Source organism: Heliangelus exortis, chromosome 1, assembly GCF_036169615.1.
Source record: "Heliangelus exortis chromosome 1, bHelExo1.hap1, whole genome shotgun sequence".
Lineage (NCBI taxonomy): Eukaryota > Metazoa > Chordata > Aves > Apodiformes > Trochilidae > Heliangelus > Heliangelus exortis.
Window position 1 is genome coordinate 22,005,780 of NC_092422.1, and position 27,801 is coordinate 22,033,580.

General features: G+C 37.0%; 1 protein-coding gene across 12 annotated transcripts in view; it reads left to right on the forward strand.

The window, feature by feature from the left end:
• The window catches only part of FRY (FRY microtubule binding protein), a 229,897-nt gene that overhangs the window by 119,438 nt on the left and 82,658 nt on the right, over positions 1–27,801 (forward strand). For all 12 annotated transcript variants that reach the window (XM_071736952.1, XM_071736962.1, XM_071736884.1 and 9 more), the window contains 17 exons: positions 1,643–1,782; positions 3,870–3,960; positions 4,363–4,442; positions 4,560–4,640; positions 6,215–6,383; positions 8,844–8,936; positions 9,029–9,127; positions 11,633–11,734; positions 12,123–12,226; positions 12,699–12,807; positions 13,724–13,810; positions 15,499–15,670; positions 18,145–18,277; positions 21,098–21,205; positions 25,325–25,580; positions 26,682–26,864; positions 27,536–27,622. In XM_071736952.1, the coding sequence (XP_071593053.1) occupies positions 1,643–1,782; positions 3,870–3,960; positions 4,363–4,442; positions 4,560–4,640; positions 6,215–6,383; positions 8,844–8,936; positions 9,029–9,127; positions 11,633–11,734; positions 12,123–12,226; positions 12,699–12,807; positions 13,724–13,810; positions 15,499–15,670; positions 18,145–18,277; positions 21,098–21,205; positions 25,325–25,580; positions 26,682–26,864; positions 27,536–27,622 (2,094 nt within the window). The remainder of the gene's footprint in view (positions 1–1,642; positions 1,783–3,869; positions 3,961–4,362; positions 4,443–4,559; positions 4,641–6,214; positions 6,384–8,843; positions 8,937–9,028; positions 9,128–11,632; positions 11,735–12,122; positions 12,227–12,698; positions 12,808–13,723; positions 13,811–15,498; positions 15,671–18,144; positions 18,278–21,097; positions 21,206–25,324; positions 25,581–26,681; positions 26,865–27,535; positions 27,623–27,801) is intronic.

A 27,801-nucleotide genomic window follows, 5' to 3' on the forward strand; every position in this document is an offset into this window, starting at 1 on the left:
GATTCATGTCTTCCAAGTATTTATGTGAAGTCTTACACTTGAAGACTTTGGTGTGATTGAGCCTGGGCTTCTGTGAAGCCTGAGCTTCATTCTTCATGGAAGGCCTCCTGTCACTGCTCCAAGCAGAACCTTTGCAGTACCTTCATGCCATCTTCCACAGTAACTTTTTTCATATTTCAGGTGAAAAATACATTGAAAACATTGGATTGAAAGCTTTTCTAAGACAGTACTTTCATTGAATCTTTTCTTTTTACAGACGCAGTAGTTAGAGCTTTCTAATATTCCGTGTTTAATTTTAGGTCATGATACCTGAAGCCAAACAAAACAATATTTTGTCCTCTAAGTGTCCCATTCACTCTAGATCCCAACATCACTGTGAATTAGTTCAATTCAGAGGCAGAAAGAGATCAGAATTACTGATCTGAACTGTCATCCACAGACGTTGTCATTTAAGGCTTTGGTGTCGTTTAAGGGAATTGTATATAAGGAATTGTATATAAGGTGCTTAGTCTCACAGTTTTGCTCTTAGTCATAGACTTCATGCAAGCATGGTCTTATACAAGACATTAAACTTTACTGTTGTTGTTCCACAAGCACTGAAATGTGCTGGGTTAAGTTTAAACAGGTGGATAAAGCTGGCAGAGTTAATGACATAATCGTTGTATTTGACACACATAGCTCAGCACTTCACGCCTTCTACTCAGCACTTTGCAGGATCAAGCCCTGAATGATCTTGAGGCAGTCACAAATCCCTAGATCAGTGTTTTATTCCTATTTTACATAATTGTTTTCTGTTTTCTTAGAATGTACACAAATGCTGTACCTGTGAGCATTCAGTTGCAATACATATATAATCATCTCGTATAATATTTTTTTTCACCCTAAAGTGGTTTCCTATGGTAGGGAGTTTAAATCATAGTTCAATAGTAACATTTCTTTAATCAGGTACGCAGTTTTTACTGTGGTAGCAGTAATTTTCTGTTGAAGTATGCCACTAGAGCTGTTTAATTAGGATTCTAAGGATTAATCTTAAACTACATTTTAAATATTTGTGCACACAAAGGCACAGCAAGCTGTAGATTTTTTCCTATATATAAAAGCAAAGTTATTTGGTGTGTCAGCCTAATAGTAAGATGAGTATATATTCATGTGTAGTTGGTTAGAATTATTGCAAAGCTTGTGAGGTTTCTCAGTATTTTCTGAGTTCCAGGAGGGGCATCAAGCAGTCAGATACAATCCATGAGACAGTACCTCTAATTCATAATTTTTTCTTTCTTAATGATGTGCTTAAACTCAAGTTGACATTCTGTTACAAATTAAAATAAGGCCCTTCAAGAACTGGGTAGTTTCCTGATGTAAGTTGTGAGATAAAATTTTAATACGTTTTAGTATCATCAGTGGAAAGACACTGTCAACATACAGCCTGTTATTGTATTGCTGCTTATGTTTCAATAGGAAATGCAGAATATTAAGTCACTGCTTGTACCAGGAATCTCACAAATGAGATGAAAACAAGAAAAAACATATCTAACTATTGAATTTTTTTTTTTTTTTTTTTTTTTTTTTTAAGAGGAGGAGGAGGAGAGGAAATCTGAAGAGAGGAAACCTGAACACCATTTTATTTGTTGTATTTTCTCCATAGGTAATAAGCTCAATGAGCTCACTTTCAGAATATTGTCTACCTTCTATCCTGCGCACTTTGTTTGATTGGTATAAAAGGCAGAATGGCATAGAGGATGAATCTCATGAGTACAGACCAAGAACCAGCACTAAATCCAAAAGGTAGGAGTTTGAATGTGCATACATGGATTATGAAGAGATTTACCCATCAGCTTTTGTGAGGTTACAATTGTTTGAAATTTGTTATCACCTTTATCTGCTTGTTCCTCAAACTCTTCTCTAGGGCCATAAATCTGTCAGGGTTTAACACTGGCCCGGCAATTAAACCGAGTAACAGATGCTCTCTATTAATCTCTCTCTCTCCTCCCTGATAAGAAAGGAGAGAGAATAAGGGAGAGAGACTTATGGGTTGGAAACTAAACTCTACAACTTTAATTGTGTCTTTATGCTTCTCATGATTCAAGCACTAGTTCTTACCGTGGTTTTGGATGCTGTGATGACATTTAAATACTGGTTTGTTTAAACTGTGTCTGTCTTCTTTATTCATGTGAGCAGAACTTTACTCTGTGACATTCAGGAGGATTTTTTTATATATGTAGCATTTTGCTTATTCATAGAAATGTCTCATACCCCTATCCTAAATCCAAAACATGTGAATCAATGAAAGAGCTTTAGCAACAGTGACTTAGCTCTTAGAACAAGCAAAGAAAAAATAAAAACCCCAAAGCCAATATATTTATCTCTTAGGGTATCAGTAGTTCTACAGAGACAAGGTGACAGATTCGTCTTTGTTTATATTGAGGTCTGATGCTTTGATATAGTTATATTCTTCAAACTTACAGTTTTCATTAATACTTTGGTACTGTATTTACTCGCTTTATTGAAGCAGTAGGAGTGCTTGAAAGTGCACTGGCAGACCTGGTGCTTGAAAATGCATAGGTAATTCTTCCCACTAGGATTACATTATAATTTGGTAACTACTGGAGACAATAGTTGCTCAAGCAAAGGGGTAGAAGCTAGTTTTAGAATATCAAGGTAGACATGGACCTGAATCATCAGGTGGAAGTAGGCAATATGAAGGCACGATTCATCAACTAGATGTCTGCTTTTGGATGAGATGTATCCATGCCTTGAAGTGCTTCTTTCTCTCAGCCCATTAGAGAAGAGTGGGTTACAGGATAACCTACTCATAAGTAGACATCTTCTGTAATTCCACCCAAAATTTAGCTAGAAGGCAGCTTAGCAGTGAGCCAAGACCACACTGTCAAGTGATAGTGTTGGGGAAAGACCATATAACCAGTCCTTTAAAGCTCCTGTTAATGTGAAACCAAGAAAACCAAAATGCAAATAATCTGTTCCATCACTGATCAAGAAATCTTAAATGCACATTTTATTGTAAGCACATAAGTACAATTGAAGTCACTGAAGCTCTTAAGGTTTATAAGAATTGTACTGAATTCATGCAAGCAAAAATCTCACTGAAATCAGTGGTAACTTATCAGTTGCTGAAGTATCTCTTTAATGTCTTTTTTTGAAGTATTGTATGTTTCATGGTATCTTTTCAGTAAAAATTGAAACTGTGAGCAGGTGATCCAAATGGGAATCTTTTTGTATTTGTATTGCAAGTTACTCACTTCAGACATTTATTCCTCTGTGTTGTTCTGCACAAGGAATGTATTTGAACATTTGACAACTGATTACAAGGTTAAAAAATAGCACTGGAATAGTCCTAAGAAGATAATGTAGTTTGGTTATGAAATCTCCATCAGTACTTTAGAAGGCATTTTTCAAAATCTGTCACAAGTGTAAATATGAATGTGATAGCAAAAAACAATTTACTACAATAGTCTCCAAAGTGTAATTGAGAACTGTCTAAATGGTGCCATCAGCAAGGAAATTGAAGTGAAAGCTGCTTTATAATATGGAATCCCAAAGTTCCATTTGTTTTCTTTTGTTGCATTTATTTTTCTTGAGAAAGTTTTGTGTTGATCTTAAACTGGGAAAAAAAAGGGAGGACATGGAGAGTGACATTTAAACATTTGAAGGAAGGTGAATGTAACAAGTTAGATTTAATCTATTTATCTCAGGCTTTTAAGAGCGTATCAGTGCATTACTTTCTGAAATGCTAGACTGCAGTTTAAAAAGTGGAACACAGTCCTCTATTATCTTTTTTGTGTAAGTGAGGAAGGCATATAATATTAATTATTATATATCTCCTGAATACTGTTTTTCATGTTTTGATTTTGCAGTGATGAACAGCAAAGGGATTATTTAATGGAGAGAAGAGATCTGGCTATTGATTTTATTTTTTCTTTAGTATTAATAGAAGTTTTGAAACAGGTATGTAGTTCTTGAATTATTTGTTAATAAAGGATGGAAATTACTAATGCCACCTGATTTTAGGATTCTTCTTTCTTTCTCTTCCCATCTTTAAGAGTCTAATAAAACATGAGCTACATCCTGCATGTCTGTTTATTCCTGTCTTTCTTGCACACGTAGGATTCGTACTACTCTGCTTGCACATACTTTGCTTTGCCAGGTCTTCAAGGCTGAAATATTACTGTTCAATACTGAATGCACTTGAAATGCATGGCTCATTTCAGTAGTTTTGTTAGCTAGATGCTACTTCATCAGATACCATGTTTGTGTAGGGAAGATACCCAGGAATAATAAAAGCACAAAGGTGTGCAGCTTGAAGTGTAGTATGCGTACTGCTTATGTTTTACTTCTTTCTATTTTCAGATTCCACTTCATCCTGTAATAGACAGTTTGGTACATGATGTTATTAACTTGGCTTTCAAGCACTTTAAATACAAAGAAGGGTAAGGCTCTTTTTCTCACAAAAATTCTATGAAAAAATACATTCACTGACTTAAAAATTGCAGTGGTTTAAGCAGGATGCTTTCTCAGTCAAGAATTTTTTTCCTCTCTCTTGCTAGATACCTTGGTCCTAACACTGGAAATATGCACATTGTTGCAGATTTGTATGCAGAAGTAATAGGTGTTCTAGCTCAAGCAAAGTAAGTAAAATTGAATACCATACATAATGCAAATATGAAAAGTTTTACTTCCTTAGCATATGATTATTCTGATTTTGTCACTTTGCTAAAAGATGGTGTAGGAATAAATCCTTTCCACTCACTGGCCCTCTGTTCACGCATGTGTTTCAAAGCATAGAACTCTTGGGAATCCCAGGCTTTCTGTGTCTAGTCCAGCAATACTGAATAAATTCAAGTAGACTACAGCTGCATTGTTTTTCTTATCTCAGCAGTGACGTCTGTGGAAAGCCCAAAGGGCTGAAGAAAGCTATTTTAATTAATTGTTTTTCTATATGCTATATTTTCTCTAGCTGGGCAAACCTAAAGGTGGCTGTACTCCAACATAAGAACATTTAAAAGCTTCTCTGAAGTTATTTCAGTTTAGAACATAACACAACTGCTTCTGAATCCTTCATCCTGCACTTCTTAGCACAGATGTCACAGGAAAGCCAAAAAACACTTTGTGGAGTCTTAAATTTTTAATCTGGAAGCAGACAAATTCAGAAACTCAGGTGCCCATTATAATGTCTCAGCATACACACACAAACTAAGCACAAGGATGAAATTCACTGCCCCAACATAGATCTGTGTCAGTGATGTCTTTTTCCTGTCTTATTAGTGTTGCTCTCAGCAACACCAATAAACTTCACCAGACTTACTTATTTAGCTTGATATAGGCAGGCTGGTTTGAGTTCCTGGAAATCTTATGACGTCTGCAGACTTCAGTTAAGGGCTTCTAAATTGGCTGGGTCAAAGCCAAAAAGTGAAGTGACATCTGGGTCTGAAGCTTCAAGTTGATTGTCAAAGACAAAACATACCAATTCTCCATAAATACTGGTTTTCTTCTCCATTTCTGAAGGGCCATGCTAGGATGCTACTACTGATTAAGGCCTTCTTCCTGCCAACCTGGTTTTATCAACCTGCCTGTGTTCCCTATCAAAGGCAGTAACAACAGGCTGTTATGTACTACACCTACCCATAAAAATTACAATCTTTTCATTTTGTCACAAAAAGGACAGTAGACCCTGTTGAGTGCTCTTCCTAGATGTTATTTTTAAGGACAGTGTGTTTCAAAAGACGCATCCAGTAGACTCATAGGGGAGATAAAAATGGTCACAGAGTACCTCATCCCAAAATGTAGTTAATATCAAAGTGTTACTGTGATGGCTAATAGAAAAAAAAAACAACCTGAAGGGAGGAATAGCCTATCTGAATGTTTTTGTGGTTATCATTTAAGCATTTTCTTTGGAAAACATTGCATGGACTTACAAGAAAACTGTCTTTCATTTTGGATTGTTGAAAAACATGCGAGGGTGTTTTATTCTAATGATGTTTTGAGCTGCTATATAAAAGAGGGGCATGTTAAGAAAATAATTGATCAGGCTATACACTTCATTTTCTGTCTTTATCAAAAGTGAAAGTAAAATACAAAAAGAAATCTCTTCACATACTGAATGAAATTACAACCAAGGATGAATCTTGTTTAGATTTTCCACATTGATATATCTTACAATACATTTCAAATGTGACTGTAACTAACCAATGTGAATTCTTAGGTTTCCTGCTGTAAAGAAGAAATTCATGGCTGAGTTAAAAGAGTTACGGCATAAAGAGCAAAGCCCATATGTAGTTCAGAGCATTATCAGCCTTATAATGGGAATGAAATTCTTTCGCATTAAGATGTATCCTGTGGAGGACTTTGAAGCTTCTCTTCAGTTTATGCAGGTAAAATTCCTAAGTTTACAACTGTGATTCCCAAACCTTTAGAGTGAGCTCTTCCTCACTTTCTTTGTAGTACTCAGGAGATTTTCCATATGTCATTCCCACAGAAATGTATGTGCTGCTACTTTCTGTTTGTTCAGAACCTCAACACTGCCGTCTACGACCTCTGGAATGTATCATTCCATACCAGCTTTTCATCAGCCTTATACCCCTAATTCATACATTTCATCCTCCACAAGGAGTTTTGGTAGATCCCAGGCCTTCCACCATGCCACCCCACAGCTGTTCTTGCCCTGGGTCCCTACCTAGCTATGTCTCCCTAGCTGTTCATTACCTCCAGAGTGAGTCTTCTACCCTTGACACATTTATCAGAAAGGACAGGAACTTCTGATGGAGAAAAGACACAGAGGAAGAGACAAAGAATTGAGACAACAGCTGCATGAATTCCTTTGAATATGCTGACTTCTACTGCACCTTCACCCCCCTACCTGTTGGGTGCATTCGGTATGCATCTGGTTTTAGAGACACTTGTACAGAGCACAGTGTGACTATCGTGAATGCTTTAAATTAACAGATTACATAAGTTTGTAAAATGAAAGAATATATTTTATATTTAGACATTTTTGAAAGGACACATTTCGTGTTGGTAATGTACAATGGGTTCTGTTCCATCAGCAGATTTATTTGGCTTAAGCTTTTTATTGCCTGTTTTTTTCTTGTGATCATCCTCATGGCTACGTGGTTTGTAGCCAGTCAACCAGTAAAACAGATGTTTAAATGTCCACATAAAGATCAGCTTATTGATGGTGTCAATGGAGTGAAAAACCAATGCTGGATGCCCTCAAGTAAGGATTTGACATTGGAATACAAATAGACAAGCATACAGACACACAGAGCCATTTCTCTAAGTCCTTAATAGGAATCATTCAATTTCAGTTTTGCAGTGTTTTTTAAACTGTATTTGATAACGTAGTTAAAATGCACTTAACAACACAGAAACAGCTTTCTTCTTACCCTATGCTTCTTTATATGAACACATCTTAGTATGCATTGACTTCCTGTAAGTTAGCCAGAGCTGGCAATATATTGAAGTAGTGTGTGTTCAGTGCACATGACTAATTTGAGTGAATGACTTTCTGGTACAGCTTTTTGGCACAGCACAGCTGGGATCCAGTGATTGCTGTTCTTGAAATCAGTGGTAAAGATCCCATGTAGTAGACTCAAAACTTGGATGTAAATTATCTCTGCCTTGCTTATAGCAACAGTAACTCAGCAGCAAATTAATTCTTTTACATGCTACAATTCATCAGAAGATACACTATGTAGGAAACCCAGTTTTATTTGTTTTGGTGAAACACAGTTTGATTCTGTGGGGGGTGTTTGATTCTTTGTCTGTTTGGGTATCTACGTGCAGTGCCTCAGTTACAAGCTCTGTTACACCAGCTGTGCTCTAGTGGAGAAACACTTGCAGAGGGTGAGCTAATCTCAGCAGCAAGCTCCAGAAAACCTTGTCTTCCACCATGAAGTGCAGAAGCAGCCCAGGAAGGTGACTGTCTTTGCATAGGGGCCTCAGCTCTGTAGCAGAACTGGCCAGGGTGACTGAACTGAAGCCATGTGGTGTAGAATCCTGATTGCAGCCAAGAAAAATTATGCACAGCCTAAAGTGTAAACTGTTCTGCACCCATGTGCAGTAAAAAAGGCCAGTGGGGCCCATCCATGTATTGGCAGTGCTGTTTGGCCCTTGGACCTAGAGGGGAAAAAAATAACTGGAACAACATGATTTGTTGTCCTCAGAGAAGTTGCACAGAAACTCAAGGGTGGGTGGATGCTTATCTCCCCTCCCTCGCTTCCTGAGCAGCACAGCTGTGTGGATAGTAGTTCTCTGCATGTTTGGGAGAAAAGTACATTTTTACTTTCTCTCTCATCCCCAGTTGTAGGCTGGGAACTACAGTCTACTCCCTCACATAGTACAGTTCTGTGTTGACCTTTAATCTGCAGTGGATCCTACCAATGAAATTTATCCAGAATATTTACAGGAAGATTGTTCCTTCCCTTGAGTATCTTACCAAAGAAGTACATTCCTTTTCTGGCCTCCAAAAACATTGTAAAGCAGCCCATGTGGGCTGTTACTTGTGCTCCTGAAGGTATACACAGGGAAGGAATGAGGTCAGCCCCTACGTCCCACTCTCTTGCCATCACCAGCACAGCACCCGGGCACAGCTGGAATCAGTGAAGACTTTGTGGATTGTCATGGGTAAAATAACAGATCCTTGATGTTGACTTATGTCCTGCTTTCTGCTTGCTGAAAAATGCAGCTTTAGAAGGTAATAGACAAATGTTTTCTGTGGGATTTGCAAGATAAAAATAGTCACTGACACTTCATGTGCCTTCAGCAAAAATCTAGAGGTCTTTATTCCAGCTGACACTCAATTTATGGTTTGGTTTTGTTTTGTTTTGTTTTAGGAATGTGCACATTATTTCCTTGAAGTTAAAGACAAAGATATCAAGCATGCACTGGCAGGACTGTTTGTTGAAATTCTTGTCCCGGTAGCCGCTGTGAGTTTATTTTTCAGGTTGTTTGAATTATTTTTTTCAATTAGGTAAAACAGCTTATGATAGTGTTTTATTAACATGAAGTTTTCTTTCAGGCTGTTAAAAATGAAGTGAATGTCCCCTGTCTGAGGAACTTCGTTGAAAGCCTGTATGATACAACACTTGAACTTTCCTCACGAAAGAAGCACTCATTGGTTAGTAACCCTGAAAAGCAGAAGCTAAAACTCTTTGTCAGAAATACCTCTGAGAAAGACTCCTGGGAAATTCCCATAATGGGTTGCAAAATTATTTCTACACTAGGCTTTATAACCAATAGATTTATGTTTGCAGGGATGGTTATTATTATTGTTATATTTATTTTATTCAGAATATCATCAAAATCACTTTGAATCAAACAGATGTTTTCAGCTTCTGGGTCTATGATTGTTAAATGGTTAGGTTTTTTCATCCTTGTTATGTGTAAACACTAGGAGGAGAAGAGAAAGAATAAAGTTCACTTCTTGTCAAGCAAGAACAAATGAGGCATGTGGGAACAACTCTTTCACAGGAATTAAATAATACATTGAAGGAACAAAAAAATGTATAACACACGCCCTTTTAAATCCGTTACTCGGCTACTGTGCAGCTCCCTATTTCATTTTCTTCTTGTGAGATGAACAGTGGCACTGCAGTGTATTTTTGGAAGCATGAGTTGATCTGAATTAAAAGAAGATCTGAGTCAGTTTGACGCTGGCCGCCTTAAGCAGTCTGGTGCTCCAACTGGGTCAGTGCACGTCAGCACTGCAGCATTAGCTAATCCATTTTGAAGTCTTGGACCTTTTAAGTAAAGAAGGTTGTCGTTCATCCTCCCTGGTTTTATGGGAAAGTCAGAAAGACTTCCCTGTTTGCAGCTCTCTTGGCAAATGCTGCTCACTAGCACCTAGTGAGTCTGCTGGGAAGAACGCAGGAGTGTGCTTCCCTGCCACCATTCCACCAATCCCCCTGCAGTCCCAGGGGGAATCCAAGCATCCCCTGGAGCTTTGCATCCAGTTTGAATTAGTGGGAGACTTGGGATGGATTTCTGGTTTCACTCTGCTTGTGTTTGTGCAGCTCCTTTCCACTCTGCCAAGCTAATAAAGCGTTGTTGAAACTGCAGCAGGGTAAGAGCTTTGCTGTACAGTTTTTACACAAAGTAGAACTTCCCCAAACTGGTGGCTTTACTTGCCAAAGTCAATACTGTGTGCTTGAGAAAAGATTGCACAGCTGGGGCTTAGTGTTTGATTGCTTGTCTGCACATACCACACTGGAAGCTACGCAGTTAAAAGTGACAAAATAGAATAGATTCTTGTGAGGGTGTGATTAGAAATACAAACATTGCAAGGAGGAGGAGGAGGGGAAAGCAAACAGTTGGCAGAAATAGCTGCAGTGCATATTTTCAGGCTTCCAGGAAGAAAGCACACTCTTTAGAGTCTGAAGAGAACCTTCCTTTACAAGATCAGTGTTTTGTGAGTTGGTGCACTCATTGTACAGGCAGGATGGGGGCATTCATTTTGCCTCAGTTTCGTCTAAAAGTGTCTTGTCTGACCTAGTCATGGAGAATGAGGAAACTCCTGGAGACAATTTGTATCTTCCCTCCTAAGGCTCTTTCTTAGGATGGGTTTTAACATTTTTGGGGTGGAAGGAAACTCTGTGATCCTGTCAAGTACACTATTATATTCATCATGTTAATGTGGTAAAAATGTCTCCCTTGGGAAGACTTCAGTTATCCTCTCCCGTATCTCTTTTGGACATGAAGATCATAAAAATAAAAATTAATATACATTTGCCATTTGCTCAAGAAACCAGGTCTAGCCTAGCTATAGACAATATATGTTATATATTACAGGAATAGAATTTGGGGTTTGTGAGGTATTTTACACTTCGAGCTGTGCCTGAAGATAAAATTTTAGGGTTAATTTTGAGAATCATTGATCTTTAAGATAAAATTATCTTATTTTTTACTAATATGTTTAAAATCCTTATTGAGTATATTAAAACGACAACTGAAACAGGAAAGTCTTGCTGAAATAGCAAAGTTCATTTTGAAATTAATAGCTGCATTTTAGCTTTTTTTCTTTAGTGTAACATTTACAAGATGAGTGTCAAAGGAAAGGTTGACAAGCAGACCAGGTCCCAGTATTTGAACTTCTGTGTTCTGTCTTGCTTCTTTTTATTTTTTACATAACAAGATATAACTACCAGCAGATTCAGGCATTGCCTGTGTTTTAACACAGTTCTTTAGTGTGCTTGACATGTGTCTCAGCAAATAATGTGACTGCAGATTTTGAGGAGTAATAGGTATCTATCTGAGCATTCACAAATCCCAACAAGGCCTATGGATCATGTTTTTATTATAATAAAGTTTAGTTATTTTCTATGCTATCATTTCTCTGCTAACTGACAGAGATTTGCCTTGTGACTCTGTAAAATTGTGGCCCATCTTTGGATTTACTGCACTGTTAGAAGCAGACATTTGTTTTTAGTCCATCCATAAAACAGATCAACAGCTTTAGAGAAAGGTTCCTTTAAATTATTCTACTTAGCAATGTGTTTAAGTTGACTAACATGTATTGCACAATGTAGAGAAGTTAGAGCCTTAACTTTTCAGTATTTCTATTAAGTTATTTTTATGTTGTGTAGACATGGAAATAATACAGTATTGGCATCCATTTTCTGTTTAGGCTTTGTACCCTTTGGTAACATGCCTGCTGTGTGTCAGTCAGAAGCAGTTCTTTTTAAACAGATGGCATGTATTCCTCAACAACTGCCTATCCAATCTCAAGGTTAGTATCTTCTGGTTTTAGTATTGTATTAAAACTTGAGTGTGCACTGTTGATCTGTTGCAAATCCATTTTAGGTAAATATGCTGAGTCATTGCTATTATCTGATTCCATACGTAGGTTTATTGCCAACAGTACCAATTCTCTAGCTGTGCAGATTTTTTCCATATCAGAAAATTATCCTTTTGCCTAGTTTGAATTTCTGCTGTTTTTCTAACTCAAAACAAGCCCGAGTCAAACAGCTGTGAAAGAGGAATGCTACTGGGCAGCTGTGAGGCTGTATCTTCTTGTAATGTTGTTTCAAAAACTCTGAACCTTGACATCCATTAAGCGCTGGACCTCCTTTCTAATTTGTGCCTGAAGTTTTTTCTTACATTATATATTTCTCTAGAATAAGGACCCAAAAATGGCTCGAGTTGCACTGGAATCTCTGTACAGACTACTGTGGGTTTACATGATCAGAATTAAATGTGAAAGCAACACAGCTACCCAAAGGTAAGATGCTGCATTTGTCATGATCATCAGGCCTTGCAGGGTGTATGTTGCCAGTGAAGAAGTCTGAGCTCCTTGGAATTGAACCTATTTTTGTTTTGAAATGAAAAACTCAACTGTGCACAACAAAATACTCCCTTTTGTGGCACTAACAGTTACTCTCCCACCTTCTAAAATTACCGTATATAGTGTGTCTACTTTGGGAAGAACTAAAAATTTCTCTGCCTGGTTAAAGATAAAAATATTTTTGCAGTGGCATGTGGTTGAGTGTTTTATTGTTACTTGTAATGTAATAATGAAATCAAAGAATCACATTGAATTTGTAGTGGAGGATCAGAACAAGATGCCCCGTTATATTTTCCGTATATACATTCCAGTCTTTATAAATGGAGTAGGATTTCACATGTACATTTCATAGTAAGTGAAGTCCTGTGGGGTCCAGAAATGTCTAATGCTTTTTTCCCTTCTTTTACAGTCGACTTATTACTATTGTTACAACACTTTTCCCCAAAGGATCCCGTGGTGTTGTGCCAAGAGATATGCCTCTAAACATCTTTGTGAAGATAATACAGTTTATTGCACAGGTATGGGGGAACCATGCATATGTCTTTTCAATTAATGAATAGCTTGTTTTCCACATAACAAATGGGCAAATAACTAAATCTGTATTTCCTGGGTTCCTTTTTTCAACTCCATTGTCAATCTCTTTCATGTAGGCAATGAAAAAATTATAGATCAAGCTGGGGCAAACTTCTTTTCAATAACAGTTTTGATTTACTTCATTGCACTGGGAAAAAGAGTAAAAATCATTTCGTGGCAACTCAAATGTATTTTTTGACAGTTTTTGGAATTGCCAGCAAGTCAGGAAATGCATCTGTTAATAGGCTCTGGCTTCAAAATAATGTGCTGTATGTCATCCTGATACTGAATCCTACTATGTAGAACAAGGAGTTGCACTGGTTGCACTGATTTTAAAGCAGCTGGTTAGAGGAAAACCAAGTCCAGCATGTAGTTGACACATTTAGTTTTCATTGGTTTAAATGGGAATTTCTAAGATAAACTAACCTTCAGTGCTGGAAGTTTCATCTCTTACTTATTTTCATAAAACATTCCCATTGAGCAAAGCACTTAAGCACATGCTTAAAGTCACTCAATAGGAATGCATTAAAGAGAAGCTTGAAATTTTCCCTGCACTGTGCCATCTGTGAACAAGCTCCTTTTTTATAAAATACTATGTTAGTACCATAATTACCACCATTTAGATGAAATAATTAAAAGCTTTTTTTCCAAAATGGAAATGTTATAAATTTTTTAATTTGTCAACATTCAGTAGTGATGAAAGCTTGGGTCTGAGAGTATGTTCTGAATACTTCAGAAAAATCTGGTTTTCCATACTTTAAATAAATCCTGGTTAAACTGGTTTTCAGCATTCTGTTCCCTAAAGAAAAGGAGTAGCAGGAGTGAGAAGCTTAATGATTTGCAATTTTTTTGCTTTTTCAGGAACGTTTAGATTTTGCAATGAAAGAAATTATCTTTGACTTCCTCTGTGTTGGAAAACCAGCAAAAGCTTTCAGTCTCAACCCTGAGGTATGATGAGCCATCTGCTTATTTTTATGAGTTAGTATGTATTGTCTTGTGCTACATTTACTTTCTGGTTACATTATAAGCATTCTTTCACCTTAATCCAGCTTTCAGGCCAAATCTTGAACTTGATTTATTGGTAAAGCACATCTGCTGACTTTGATTTGTGACGTGCCACATTGTTCATGCCTCTCTTCTATTTCTTTAGTGAAGATTATCAAATTAAAAAGATAAATTCAGGTATTGATCACAGTATCTCCTGGTCACTCTACTATTGTTATATTCAATACCTTAAACTACTGTCGTTAAAAAATAAATTTTCGTTAACAGTTTCAATGTTTTCAAAACAGTTGTACTGAGGAAGAGTAATGATACAAGAACTGAAGATAACAAAACCCAAAAAACTGTAATGTAGTTTTGACCCCCACTCTGTCTGGTAAAGGTCCACGAGTGTTATTCCTATGAGTTAGTTTTCTAGTGTTTCTCTTAGATAAAACAATCAGAAAAAAAAAAAAAGTTATAAAGTAATGAAAAATTCTCATTAAAATAATAATTAATTTTTTTAAATAAATAATTTTAAAGTTAATAATAAGCACACTAAGTATAAAAAGCATATGTGATCACCCATATCTTGAGTCATTAAACAGTCATATCTGTTTGCTAAGATGTTAAATAGAATGAGTTATCTTAAAAACATTGTATTTGATAGCAAAAAATAGGTGGAAAAACAGATGAAGCTTTATACTGTCAAAAGGAGCAGTAGTGAAAGGCAAGCTTTTCTTTGAGCACAGCTTTCACCTTTCTTTGACAAAGAAAAATGAAGTGTAATTCTTGAGCAGGCACATTTTGGGTCAGAGTCATCTGCAGTAGTGACTGAGGAAGGTCCTGCAAAGGTCATTGTGTTCTTAGCTTTGCATGAAACTGAGCTTGTAGGGCATGGACACAATCCTTGCTTCCTGATGAATAAACATCTGAAATTTTACTGTTTCTAAGTAACAATTTAAGTCTGAAAGCAATTAAAAAATAAGACTACATTTTTATGTACTTGCCCTTTAGCATTCTAAAAAAATACCTGTATTCTGTGTAAGTGCACCTCTGGGAGACTGTCAATACAATAGTCTCTGAATATTTGGAATACATGCCTGGGAAATTGAAACATTCTGGTCTTTCAGTCATTGCAAGGCAAAGCCTGAAGTTTTCCCTCTGGTGATTTCCCTGAAGACATTCGTGCCACTTAACCTCATCCTCCTGGTTTTTTCTCATTGTTGTTTCAGTGCTGAGCACCATTCCAGACTTTTCACACAGTATGGTCAACCTCATGGTCTTTCAAGAAAGTTACTCATTTTTTTTTCATAATGACCACTTAGGACATTTGTGTTTAACTGAAAGTCTGATTAAGAAGTGTTACAAACCTCAAGATCAAATCCATGTGTTTTGTCCTGAAATAAGATATAGTGTATTAATGAAAATACTTAGAAATAAAGTGATGAGAGGGGAGAGCACTGCTCATGGTGCACATATGGATCTACAATTTACTTCATAGGCATTTTTTTAAAAATATCAGACTAGTTAGTGTAGTGGAGATACAGAAAAAATGCTGTCAAGCACATATTCAAAATTTCAAAGTGGTTGAAGAAGATTATTAGAGTAAGATTATTTGATTATGATACTCATTGCTCTTTTGAACTTTACAGAGAATGAATATTGGCCTGAGAGCTTTCTTGGTAATTGCTGATAGCTTGCAGCAAAAAGATGGTGAACCTCCAATGCCAGTGACTGGAGCTGTCCTTCCCTCTGGAAACACCCTCAGAGTGAAGAAAACGTATTTGAGCAAAACTCTTACAGAGGAGGAAGCTAAAATGATAGGTCAGTAAGAGAATGGACAATATGGACACTTGGATGAGAATGAGTGAAAACTCTTTGGTACCTGAGCAGGATGATATACTCTTCTTGAGTGTTCAATTAATTTCTTTATTGCAGACATTTACTTTATTGTGCATTCTAATAAAATATGTGGTATAGTTTGACAAATACTTGGGTTGTATTACTTTCAGGAAAATTCCTCAGTGGTGCTACAGAAGTGATACCAGCCCTGTGTTCTAGAGGGGTTAATTGTCTGTTAAAGAGACAGTTTAGAATTAGCTTCTTTCAGCTGTGATTATTCATGGATATTCATCTTAATAGAAACAGTGTCTGTGCTCAGAAAATATACCAGCCTTGAAAAACAGATGATTCTTTGTATATCTTTTTAATTGCAGTATCTCACACCAAGAGAAACTTTCAGAATGGCAGAAACTTCAAAATGTTAAATAAAGCTGCCTACATAAATTATGCCATTACTTTGGGCCTCCTTTGTAATTGATGCAGAGAGAATACTGTACTGCAGGAAAAGTTTCTGAACCATGCCCAGAAGGTATCTGGTTTTGCTGGCAAAAAGGAAGATCTGGCTACTCACTGTACTTAGAATCATAGAAGGGTTTGGGTTGGGTTAAAGATCATCTGGTTCCAACCCCTCTGCATGGGCAGGGACACCTTCCACCAGACCAGGTTGCTCAAGGCCCCATCCAACCTGGCCTTGAACACTTCCAGGGAGGGGGCAGCCACAACTTCCTTGAGCAACCTGTGCCAGAGTCTCACCACCCTCAAATGAAAGAATTTCTTCCTAATGTCTAAGCTAAATCTCCCCTCTTCAAGTTTTAAACCATTTCCCCATGCTCTCTCACTAAACACCCGTACAAAAAACCCTACCCCAGCTTTCTTGTAGGTCTCCTTCAGATATTGAGAAGTCACTATAAGGTCACCTCAGAGCCTCCTCTTCTCCAGACTGAACATCCCTAATTTCCTTAGCCTGTCTTCACAGGGGAGGTGCTCCAGCCCTCTGATGATTTCAGTAGCTTTCAGGACATGTTCCAGGAGCTCTGTGTCCTTCTTATAATGGGGTTGGGTCTCACAAGAGCAGAGTAGAGGTGGAGAAACACCTCCCATGACTGGCTGGCTGTGCTTTTGATGCAGCTCATGACCCTCTTGGCTTTCTGGGCTGCAGGCTCACATTGACAGCTCACAATAAGCTTCTGGTCAACCACCACCCCAAAGTCCTTCTCCTCAGGGCTGCCCTCAACCTTTTCTCCTCCCAGCCTGTATTTGTGCATGGGATTGCCTCAACCCAGGTGCAGAACCTGGCACTTGGCCTCATTGAACTTTATGCAGTTTCCATGAGCCCATTTCTTGAGCCTGTCAATGTCCCTCTGGATAGTGCTTGAATGAAACAAAGTCTATATTTCTACACCAGTGATGAAGACTTGTGTTGCACTGTTGCTAAGTTATTGTTCTGATATCAACAAAATAAGCAATGTAAGACCCACTGATGCTTAAATGTACAAAGTCACAGTATTTAGTGCTGTCAATGAGTCACTTCATTTCGGTTACTTCTCATATATTTGGTAATAAATGTTTGCACTACTGAATTTGGATATTCTGTTAGGAATTTCTTCACTATTCTGTGAGACAGTACTCTAGTTTCCATGTGTAACATGTAAGATTAGACTAAATAATTCCAGTATTTTTTTTTTCCTTCTACTCTGCCATTGAACTTCTGATTATATCAGGTCCATACGTTAATGCAGTTTTGAAATTCTAAGCTTATGTTGTCTATATCAAATAGGAAAAGAGTTGACTAGAAGATAGATTAATAAAAATACATTGTTCAATGTTACTACATAAAATTTAATAAAGAAAATTTAAATTTTAGCCTTTGATGAATATAGAAAACGAGTTCATTCAGTTTCCATTCCCGAAGTATTTGGTATCCATCAACTGCTGTAAAGCTGTATGTTTAATACTGTTTTTCACATAAAATGTCATGCCAGTAATTTCCCTACCAAGTAAATTTTAGGAGAGCTCATTCAGATTCCCTTATTTTTTTTTCCTTTGCCTTAAGTTTTTTTAAATCTCGCTAGTAGATCAGAACATTTACTTCTGTTATGAAATTCACAAAACATATTGTATAACTTGACAAGCTCTGAGGCTTCATTTGACTATGTGTGAACATAGGGATGTAGAGACATCTTTTTAATAGGCATTTTTAATTTTTTTCTCCAGGAAAAGTATGTGTATAAGTATCTATCTCCCTTGGGGTATTTTTACATGCAATAGCATTCTTTCTGGAGAGGGCAACATATTCCATCTCAGAACAAGGACATCATTGCTAGTGGAATATGCAATCTCATGAGGAAAACATTTTTCTTAATTAATGCAGCACACTATCAGTAAGCAGCTTTTGGTTTTGAAATACATGTATCTATAAATATCCCAAATTATACCAACAATTCCTATGATTGCAGGTATGTCTTTATATTATTCTCAAGTAAGAAAAGCTGTGGACAACATACTCAGACATCTTGACAAGGAAGTGGGGCGGTGCATGATGCTAACCAACATACAGATGCTTAACAAAGAACCTGAAGACATGATCACGTGAGTGCTAAAGAACAGTAAACCCCATAAAATACTGAGATGCCATTTCAGAACCTTTTCTCTATTTCTGTCTATCGTGAGTCATCAGAGAAACAGAAAGAACCAAAACATTAAGCTTAATTAGTGTATACTTTGAAAAAACTATTTATGAGAAGTTGATTGTACTTCTTTGCATGCTGCAGTCTTTGGAATTCAGCTGGTGCTCTCGACATAGCCAAAACCACATTTGAGGAGTATGAATATTTAGGTGGTAGAAAGTTGAAAGCCCAGAGTGGGAAATCTGTCAGCCTGCAGTCAGAACACTCCTTCAGCATGTATTTGCATCACTGAACTTCAAAGTGAATGCAACACATTTGGTAAATCCCTATTATTAGTAACCTTTCGAAATTTCCTTTATTATTCATGTCTGTAATCAAAATCAAATCTTAATTAAAAATCCAAGTAATTTTGTGGTAATTGTCTTGGATTTAAGCACTACCCCACTGGAACAGAATCAAACCAGTGCATCTCAAGTGCTGAACATTTCACACTCTCATCCAAAATTAGCAACGAGGGAAGTTTCCCAAAGAGAACTCTGGTGAGGTGGACATGTAGTAGATTTCAAAGAAACAGAGACATCATTTGACACATAGAAAACACAGACTGTAGAGATCCCAACTCTAAGGAGACCTTGCATAACTTTTTTGTTAGAGGAGTGGGTGTTATGCTAAAAGAGAAATACCCCAGTGGGAAAAAGCTTGAGGTGAAATGAAAAGGACACTGGTCTCTTTGAGACTGTTTTTTTCATATAGCATCAAAAAAAAGGGCAACTTGCTGGAAACACAAGTGGTAGACTGCAGTGTCTGGCCAAATTCAACTACCTTTTACAGCTGATACAATCTTTATGTTCTCATGTAATTTCTCTGCCATTCTTTGTTGATGTGACTGTTTAGATGAGACTGTAAGCATTCTGTCTTTAGCATTCTCACTTAATTTAAATTGCATGCCAATATTACTATCCTATAATACTTCATATTTTTTATTATAGTACTACCCAATATACTGTTTGGTACCCACAGCCAGTTTTCATAATACTTTTGGGTATATTTTTGGAGAATGAGTTTTGAAACTCATGTTTTATTCCCTAAAGATAATAGCATTGTAAAACCTTGAGCACTTAGAAGTGTACTTAACCGTAGCTATAAATGTCTAGTATGATTTCTCAGCATCACCAAAGTGATGTTTATTTTTAGAGGCAGTAAAAAACTAGACTTAAAAGAGTATTAAATTCCAGGTCTTACAGTTAGGTAGTAGCTTTTGTCAGATGTAAAGATTTTTAAGTTTTAAGGAAGATCTAGGTGTATAAGTTCCAGTATTTTTTTGCTGTACTTTATGTCTTTATAAACTATAACTTATTAGACTAACTTGAAAGGAAAAGCACACTAGAACACATTTTTACTTGTTCTTCCAGTCAAAAAATACCTGAAATGCTTAATTATCAGTTGATCTGAAATCATGTGAACATCAAGAAAAACAACATCCACTGTTACTATAAGCATTTGAAATGTCCCTTTTAAAAACTGTATTATGCATGGTAAAAGCCAATATATTGTTTTTATGTAACTGCTTGTCATTTTATTCACAGACCTTCATGCTTCACTAGAGCTATGTATTTGTTTTGAGTTCTTATGGGCTTTAATATTTAGATACAATAAATAGTATATTTATCTATTTTTTTAAAGTTACAGCTTTTGTCATATTTACAGATAGCATTATAGTATGAAATGAATATCATAGTGATATTTCTAATAGCAAATAGGAATCAGAGGGAAGTAGAGGGAAGTCAATTAATGAATTTACATTATACAGATTCTGGAATTTTCTTTGACAGTGTCAGACATGCTCCTGTATTTAATGACTGATCCTTGAAGCATTTCTTTCTGAAGCAGTAAATGACACTTTCAAGAGTTTTACTAAAATCATAAGGGGTGTCCTTTGCATCTTCTCACTAGAGTATGAATTTCAACCTGCATTTGTTGTGAAAACAGTCAGCAGCTGAAACTTGAGCTACTTTTAGAAGGCTTAAGGACTTGCAAACTAGATTTTGGTCCATGGTGAACTTTAAACTCAGCCACTTTCCCAGGCTGGTAGGGAGCAGGTCAGCCATTCCACATATTTGAGTAGCCTTTGGGCTACTAATGCATATTTTAGCTGATAATAGTTGCTAAAGTGCTGCTGTCTCAGACAAGGATCAACAAGACAAGAATCAACAGAAACTCTCAGGTCATACCTGTCTCTAAATTATGCTTCTTTTTCAGTGGAATAATATATGGTGTGCAGTTTCCACAGATCTGTGCCTTATTGAGGGCAACTGCCTGTATCTTCCGTCTTGTTGTTTGGGCTCTTTACATATCTGCTATTTGCTGTATACTAACTGGTATAACATTGCTGCACTGTGATAGGTAACACCCCAGCTTTTTCCTCATAGCTTCATCTGAAGTTTGCATCACACAAATGCTGATCCTGATGAAATAACTCTCCTGCATTATAATTCCATCTTGATATATATGCCAGTTTTCCTCAAAGAGAAACAAATGAGTCAGTAATAATTGATTTTTCATGCCCTGTATAGATATGATGCATAAAAAATCTCAAAACCAAAGGCATTTATTCAACTGAAACATTTCTTTATGTTTCCTTCTTATTTCATGTATAGTGTCTAGCTTTCTGTTCTGGTGTTCTTACTAGGCCTCTGACCAACCCTTTTCTGAAAAACTGTAGGTGGATCATTTAACACAGTTACTTGTTAAGCCCTGTCAGCATGCTGTTCTAATTTTTCAGTGGTGAAAGAAAACCAAAAATCGATCTGTTCAGGACATGTGTGGCTGCTATTCCGCGGTTGCTTCCTGATGGAATGTCAAAACTTGAGTTAATTGACTTGCTGGCAAGGTAAGTTCTTCAAGCTTTAAATGACTGCTCAGGGGGAACAGAATTAAAAACTGAGCCACAGAATGTGTAACTATTAGACAGAACCATATACTTACAAAAAACAATGTGATATTAATAGATAAGGTATAGAAGTCCTAATTTCTTTTTGCAGGCTTGTTTATATTATAGACTCCTAATTTTATAAGAGAGTAGATCATCCATAACTCCTTTCCATCAGTATGTAGGTTACATGACACTCAGTATCCTTCATGATATTCTTCATTTATTGCTTTTTTTTTAAGCATCACAGCATTCTAATTAACAGAAGATACCATCTTTCCTGTGTAGTGGAAAAATGTGAAGATACCAGTTTAGTTTTGATCTATGATTCCCCTATGTCTGTTTGATAAAGAGAATGTGCTATATGTGGTATCTTTCCAAATAATTTTTAAATTGATAATAATTCTTGTAGTTAACTTTATTTTTTTACTATAAGAATATAAAGAAAAGGTAAGTTAAAAAAGGTAACCTACAACACAGGACTGCTAAAACAGTTTAGGTGTAAGGATGTCAGGTCCTGACAGGCTGTGAATAATTAAGATAACAGGTACTGCTCAGTAGAGAAAAACTGTTACATTTCAGTTCTAGTATCCAAATCAAAGATTCCAGCATGCATTATTGCTGCAACTGGATTATGGCAGTAAATCAAGCCACAAGACTCTTACAGCATATTGCTCTCAGGTAACTGTGACAAAGCAATCTTTGCCACTTGTCTGTCTTCTGAAATGTCTGTGAGGAATGACAGGTGTGGGAGTCAGAGGGTAACAAGCAAAAGCATTTTCTTCTGCTCTGTGAGCACTCAGCTCCCAGTGATGTGCTAAAACACTGAAACAATTAATTCTGGTAGCAGTAAAGAGTGCAGACAACCAAACAAGCCAAAATTTCAGCAAGGGCAGGTTGTGCTGTCAAGCATGGCAGGTGTAATTGATTTACTTGTGTTTACATCCTGTGCTATAAATCACTTGTGAGTTCTTTTAAATCGTTACATTACCAAATGCTACAGATATCATATTAAGTAGTAACATCAATTCTGCTTAAGGGAAATGAAAGAGGATATGTTTTCCTTTAATCCAATATTTTAACTAGCTTTCTATCCTTAATCATGGCCTTAACTGAGCTGGTAGACAGCATATACCCATTGTGGTCTCAGCTTTTCAATCAGAGAGGACTGTCTGGGTCAGACCTGTCACTATTAAAAAAATTTGGAGACTAATGTGGATTTTATCATAAATTGGTGCTTTCCTCCTTAAGTCTCACAACTGCCAGTTTAACCACTGTTCTATCTTTATTCTATCATCAAACTTCAATCAGAAGAGGGTGTTGTGATTCTTCAGCCACAATTAATTTGTAAGCATTTCTTGGGTAATTTCCATGCTGGGACAATGCAGACAGTAGGTCTTATGGGTTATCTGACTGTCACTGTGAGAAAAAGTGAGACACCAGGAGGAGCTTAAGACAGCATCTCTAGAGCAACTCTGGATGCAATTACATGCTCAGCCTTTACCCAACAAGAGGATTTTTGGGAAGCTGTTTTCATGTCCTACGTGTACTTGTGTTGCAGCATCTTTGAGACATTGGTACTGTTTTAAATCAGATTTTCAAGTAAGTGGATGCATAATAGATTGGAAAGCAATTAACAGACAGTTCATGGTCCAGGAGAGGTACAGCACATTGTTGAAGTTACTGTGTAGGGTCTCAGAGTTGCACAGCAGGATCACAAACTGAACACACACAAAGAAATTATGTGCCTGTGAAAAGGTGAACCTTATTCTATTCAGGATTGAGGATGTCTGATTTAGAGACCAATGTCCAAACTGGGGCCTTGCAGTTTTAAGAAGAGACTGACCAGAGAACATGAGAAAGAAAGATCAGTAGGTTGAAAGAATAAGGGCTTTTTAGTGTGGAACAAGGACTGAAGACAATCTACCAAAGTATAGCCTCAGAGAAGAAAGTAATGAACCATTTGAGGAATTAAGGCCTGGCCTATTCTTAATCTAAGTCTCCAGACTACCCCAGCAGCAGAGCTGCTTCTGCATTCTCCATAGAGAATGTTTATTTAGGTCCAGATTGACCGGTTCTCCCAGTTATGAAAAAGCAGTCCCAAGAGGTCATTCTGTTCTAGAGAACACTGTGTTACAGTTTTGGGCTTTTTCTGTGTCAGAGGTGAAAATCAATACTAGGATAAAATACTTTGAAGAGGTGAGGTTTCAGCGTCTCTCTGGTTTTTTAAAAAGAACCTGAGAAGCTGTTCTGCCGGGGCTTTGTGTGGGACTGTGTTGTTGGGATGGAACACTGTTAAATATTTTCACTAAAGAAAAAATACCATCTTTGGGTTAATGGGTTCTTTTATTCATTTTAGTTTGAATTTGTCATCCTCATAACAGATGTGTCTTTTGGCTTTTTCCAGAAGTAGTCTGTAAGTCAGCAGCTATTCTCTCTTCCGGGACAGCTGTATTCAAATTGTAAACCATAAAGCAGCTGTCAAGTCTATATTGCATCTTCTGCCCTTTCACTGCCCACTGAAAACACTGATTAAAAATTCCCAAGTAGGTCTTAAATTTAACTGTCTCAAGTGTAGACAAACAAACAAACAAACATTTACTTGCTTCCTCAAGCTGTCTGTCATGGAGTGGTAATACACAGTTGCATTCTTATGCTCAGTTTGAAGTTCAGCTTATTTGATAATGCCACTGCACAGTAACTTGGGCTTAGACACCTCTGTCTGCTGTTATCCTCCTTTCTGTTATTTGTGTCACCGTGGAAGTCATTTCATGGATGACTTAAGTGTGGCCTCAGGGGTTTTGCTTATTTTTCCGGTTTTGGTATTCCAAAGAGGAGACAGAAATGGCCCTTTTTTAGTGCAACAAAATATTGTATTTTCACATTTATAGAGAAAGCCATGTCATTATTGAAGCAGAACAGCTATTTTTTGAGTCATATTCACCAAGGGTTAAGTTTCATGGCAGGCGCTTTCCTCTCACTTAACTGCAATGTCCCTTGCCTCCCAATTAGGCAGCTATAATGAACCAAATTTATTATGAGGCACATCTCATCATACACTTCCAACTGAATGGAATTTGGTTCCATTACATTTGGCTTATTGTGTGGGGTTTTATTCCTAGCTTTCTGTCCTTTTCTTTATCATATGTCCTTGTTTTCAACTATGTAGGTTAAACTTAGATAACTAAAACGAGTTCCAATGCACTACAGAAAATTACAGTCTCATGGGTAATAAACCCAAAATACATCATGAAGGCAATGAAGCAAAAATTCCAGAACACACTGGTCTGAATTTATTTCATGCTGCCAAGCTACTAACACAGAAGTGGTTTGATAATTTCTGTGTCAAAAGAAAGTACATAGAATTTCTATGTTGAAAAGAACCTTAGCATGCTGCAAATATGGAAGGAAACAAATTCTGAAAATTTAATCTAATATTGCACCAATTTTCAGAAAGACTTTGGGGCTGTCTGTTGTGTTTTTACAAAGTCTTGAAGCTGTTTTTATCATCTCTCTATCCTAAATTGTTTAAAACTTGAAACAGTTTTTAAATTAGAATGCTCTATTGAACATTTGCTATAAATAATTGTGATTTCCTCTTGGCTAAAAATTGATTTTAACTGTTACGTAGTTGAGGTGGTGTGATGCTTTTATTTTTATACTGAAAGTAAACAGACAAATATGCAAATTGTGAAATTATGTATTCAATCATAAGCCTATTGTTATCACAACTAAACAGAAGTTTTTTGGTAAATTAGTAAATCAAGAATATACTTGGCTTAGGGAGACAGAGAAGTTGCCAAATTATGTGCTTTAAAGTTACTGTGTTTTACAAGTGGAACAATGACTTCCTTTGGATACATGAACATGTTCCAACACTGTTGGAGCAAGAATTGCAATATAAAAATAGGTCAACGGTGTTAATTGTGGTCAGTAATAATGAAACTCTGACAGCATCATCAAAATTAATACTGTCATTGGGAATTTTCCATCAGTCTTAAGTTACTGATATGCATGTGCTCCTAACCATGATAAAGACTCCTTAGATTTTTATTACCTGACATTTATTTTTACTTACAGGCTGTCTATCCATATGGATGATGAACTTCGACACATTGCACAGAATTCTCTTCAGGGTCTACTTGTTGACTTTGTTGACTGGCGGGAGGACGTACTCTTTGGTTTTACTAATTTTCTGCTACGTGAAGTGAATGATATGCATCATACCCTTCTTGATACATCACTGAAGTTACTGCTGCAGTTGCTTACACAGTGGAAGCTTGTAATACACACTCCAGGAAAAGCCTCTGAACAGGGAAAAACCAGATCTGCAGAGGTATGAAATCAAGAGATCTGTGTCCTAATATTAAGATTGATGGAAGGCAGAAATTATCTTCCTCCGTACTGCTGTGGTTTATGTATTTGGTATTTACTCACCTGAGAAGAATTCACTATGTAAATTTTTTTAAGGTAATTAGTTCAGCTGTTTTTTGAGGACAGCTATGTCCTTGTGTAACACAGCAGATGTTACTGTTGTTGAGCAACATAAGAGAATGCATGTCAGACTGAAATATGCACATCAACAAAAACACATAAAGTGAAATATGTGTACGTAGATGTGACAGAAGGACTTTTTCCCAGGGCTGTGGGATTAATTATGGACTGATTAATAATGCTAGCAGGAACACTGAGAATATTAAAGTGGGTATTCCCTTCCCACAGCCATTTCATTTGGCTGATTCAGAAACACCAGAGAACACGATGATTTCTACAGCTTCCTGTCTCCATGTGTTACAAACATCCCTGGGAACTGAACAGCTTTGCTTTGCACTGTCCCACAGATAATTTCACCATAAGAGAAGATTTTCAGGCTTATCTCCTAACCCAATCACATCGGAAATGTGATTTTGCCTTTGGGCAGGGATGATGAGTGCTTTATAGCACAGAGAATCATTAATTGACAGGTAATAATAGTATTACAAAATGTAGAAAAGGGAAAGCCGTGTGTATTTTTAAGTAAATATTGTTGCACTTTACCAATGGGCTACACTTCTAGAGGCCACCAACTGGGGTAAGGTGTTGCTTGCTACAGGATCAAAGGAGGATCTGCAAATCATCTATCTGGAGTAGAAAACGTGTGGAGTCTTCACAGTCTGACTTACTCAGTCATTTTTTAAGGATGGATGAAAACATACAGTTGAAATGCAAAGTAGAGGGAGGGGGTTGGCCAAAGGAGTCTGCTCATACATTGGTTTTGTGGAACAAGGTAACTTAAAGCAACAAGACTGTTCGAGAGAATTCTGTCAGTCTCCCACTTCAGCATTTGCATGGCCTCTGCATTTTGTTTCTTTACATCTGTGTTAAGTAGAATATTTCTCAAAGACCTTGTTTTCAAACATCAGCATTCCATTTTTTTCCTGCTTGCACTGTCCTGCAGTTGATACCAAATGGATCCAGCCACAGGATACAGTCTGAAAGAAGTCCCTATTCTAATGTACTACATGCAGTCGAAGGATTTGCACTGGTTCTGCTGTGTAGTTTCCAGGTTGCTACACGTAAACTGGCTGTTCTGATCCTCAGAGAGATCCGTGCTTTATTCCTGGCCCTTGGCCAGGCAGAGGTATGACTTTCCTTTTCTGAAGCTTTGAATTCAATTTTTTTAAAGGTAAAGCTGGAAGCTGCTCTTACACTTGCTTTCAACACAATTTCCACAGTGTAGCAGGTATGCACTTAGTTTATAAAAAAGCATTTGGTTTGAGCTTAACGTTTCTGTTTGCTGTTAATAGTGGGAACTTTTCTGTGTACTCAACCATGTAACATAAATAACATGTGACCTATACAGTACTTCAAAGGGAAACCTGTACAGCAACTTAGTGTGCTATGTTTGCATTATATGAATGTAAAAGACACTTTTCTCCTGCATGGATCATTTTTTATTGTCAGGATTATAAATTTGTATTGGAAAAGAAACTCATTCCTGTAGCATACCAGTTTGTAAAAAACCACAGCATTAAGATATTTAGCATTATTCACATACATTTTCCTTGTATAGTAAAGACCACTTAAGTCTTTTTTATGGATATGGAAATATGGAGAGTCATGTTGTGTGTTGGTGCTCACAGCTCAGCGAGTCGTCTAAATGCCTAAGATCACAAATATGCATGTTCATGGCAAAAGAATGTTTTAATAAACAGCAAGATACTTCTTCAGTCTTTTGATACCAGCTATCTGAAGTCATTTGGGATTTTACAATATGTGCTTTTGTTTGGTGTTGTTCTGTGTGTTTTATAGGATGATGACAGGCCTATGATTGATGTCATGGATCAGTTGAGTTCTTCTATTCTTGAAAGTTTTATTCACGTGGCTGTTTCAGATTCAGTAAGTACTGTTATGTGTCAGTGCATTACTGTTACTGCTAATGTTTACATAGCATACTGACATAACAAATATTGGACATGAAATACTAAAAATAAAGCTGCTGAAATAAAAAAAATAATACAGCTTTAATGCTCCAGTCATCTAGCCAGGAGCTCCAAGGCTCCACAATGTCCCAGACA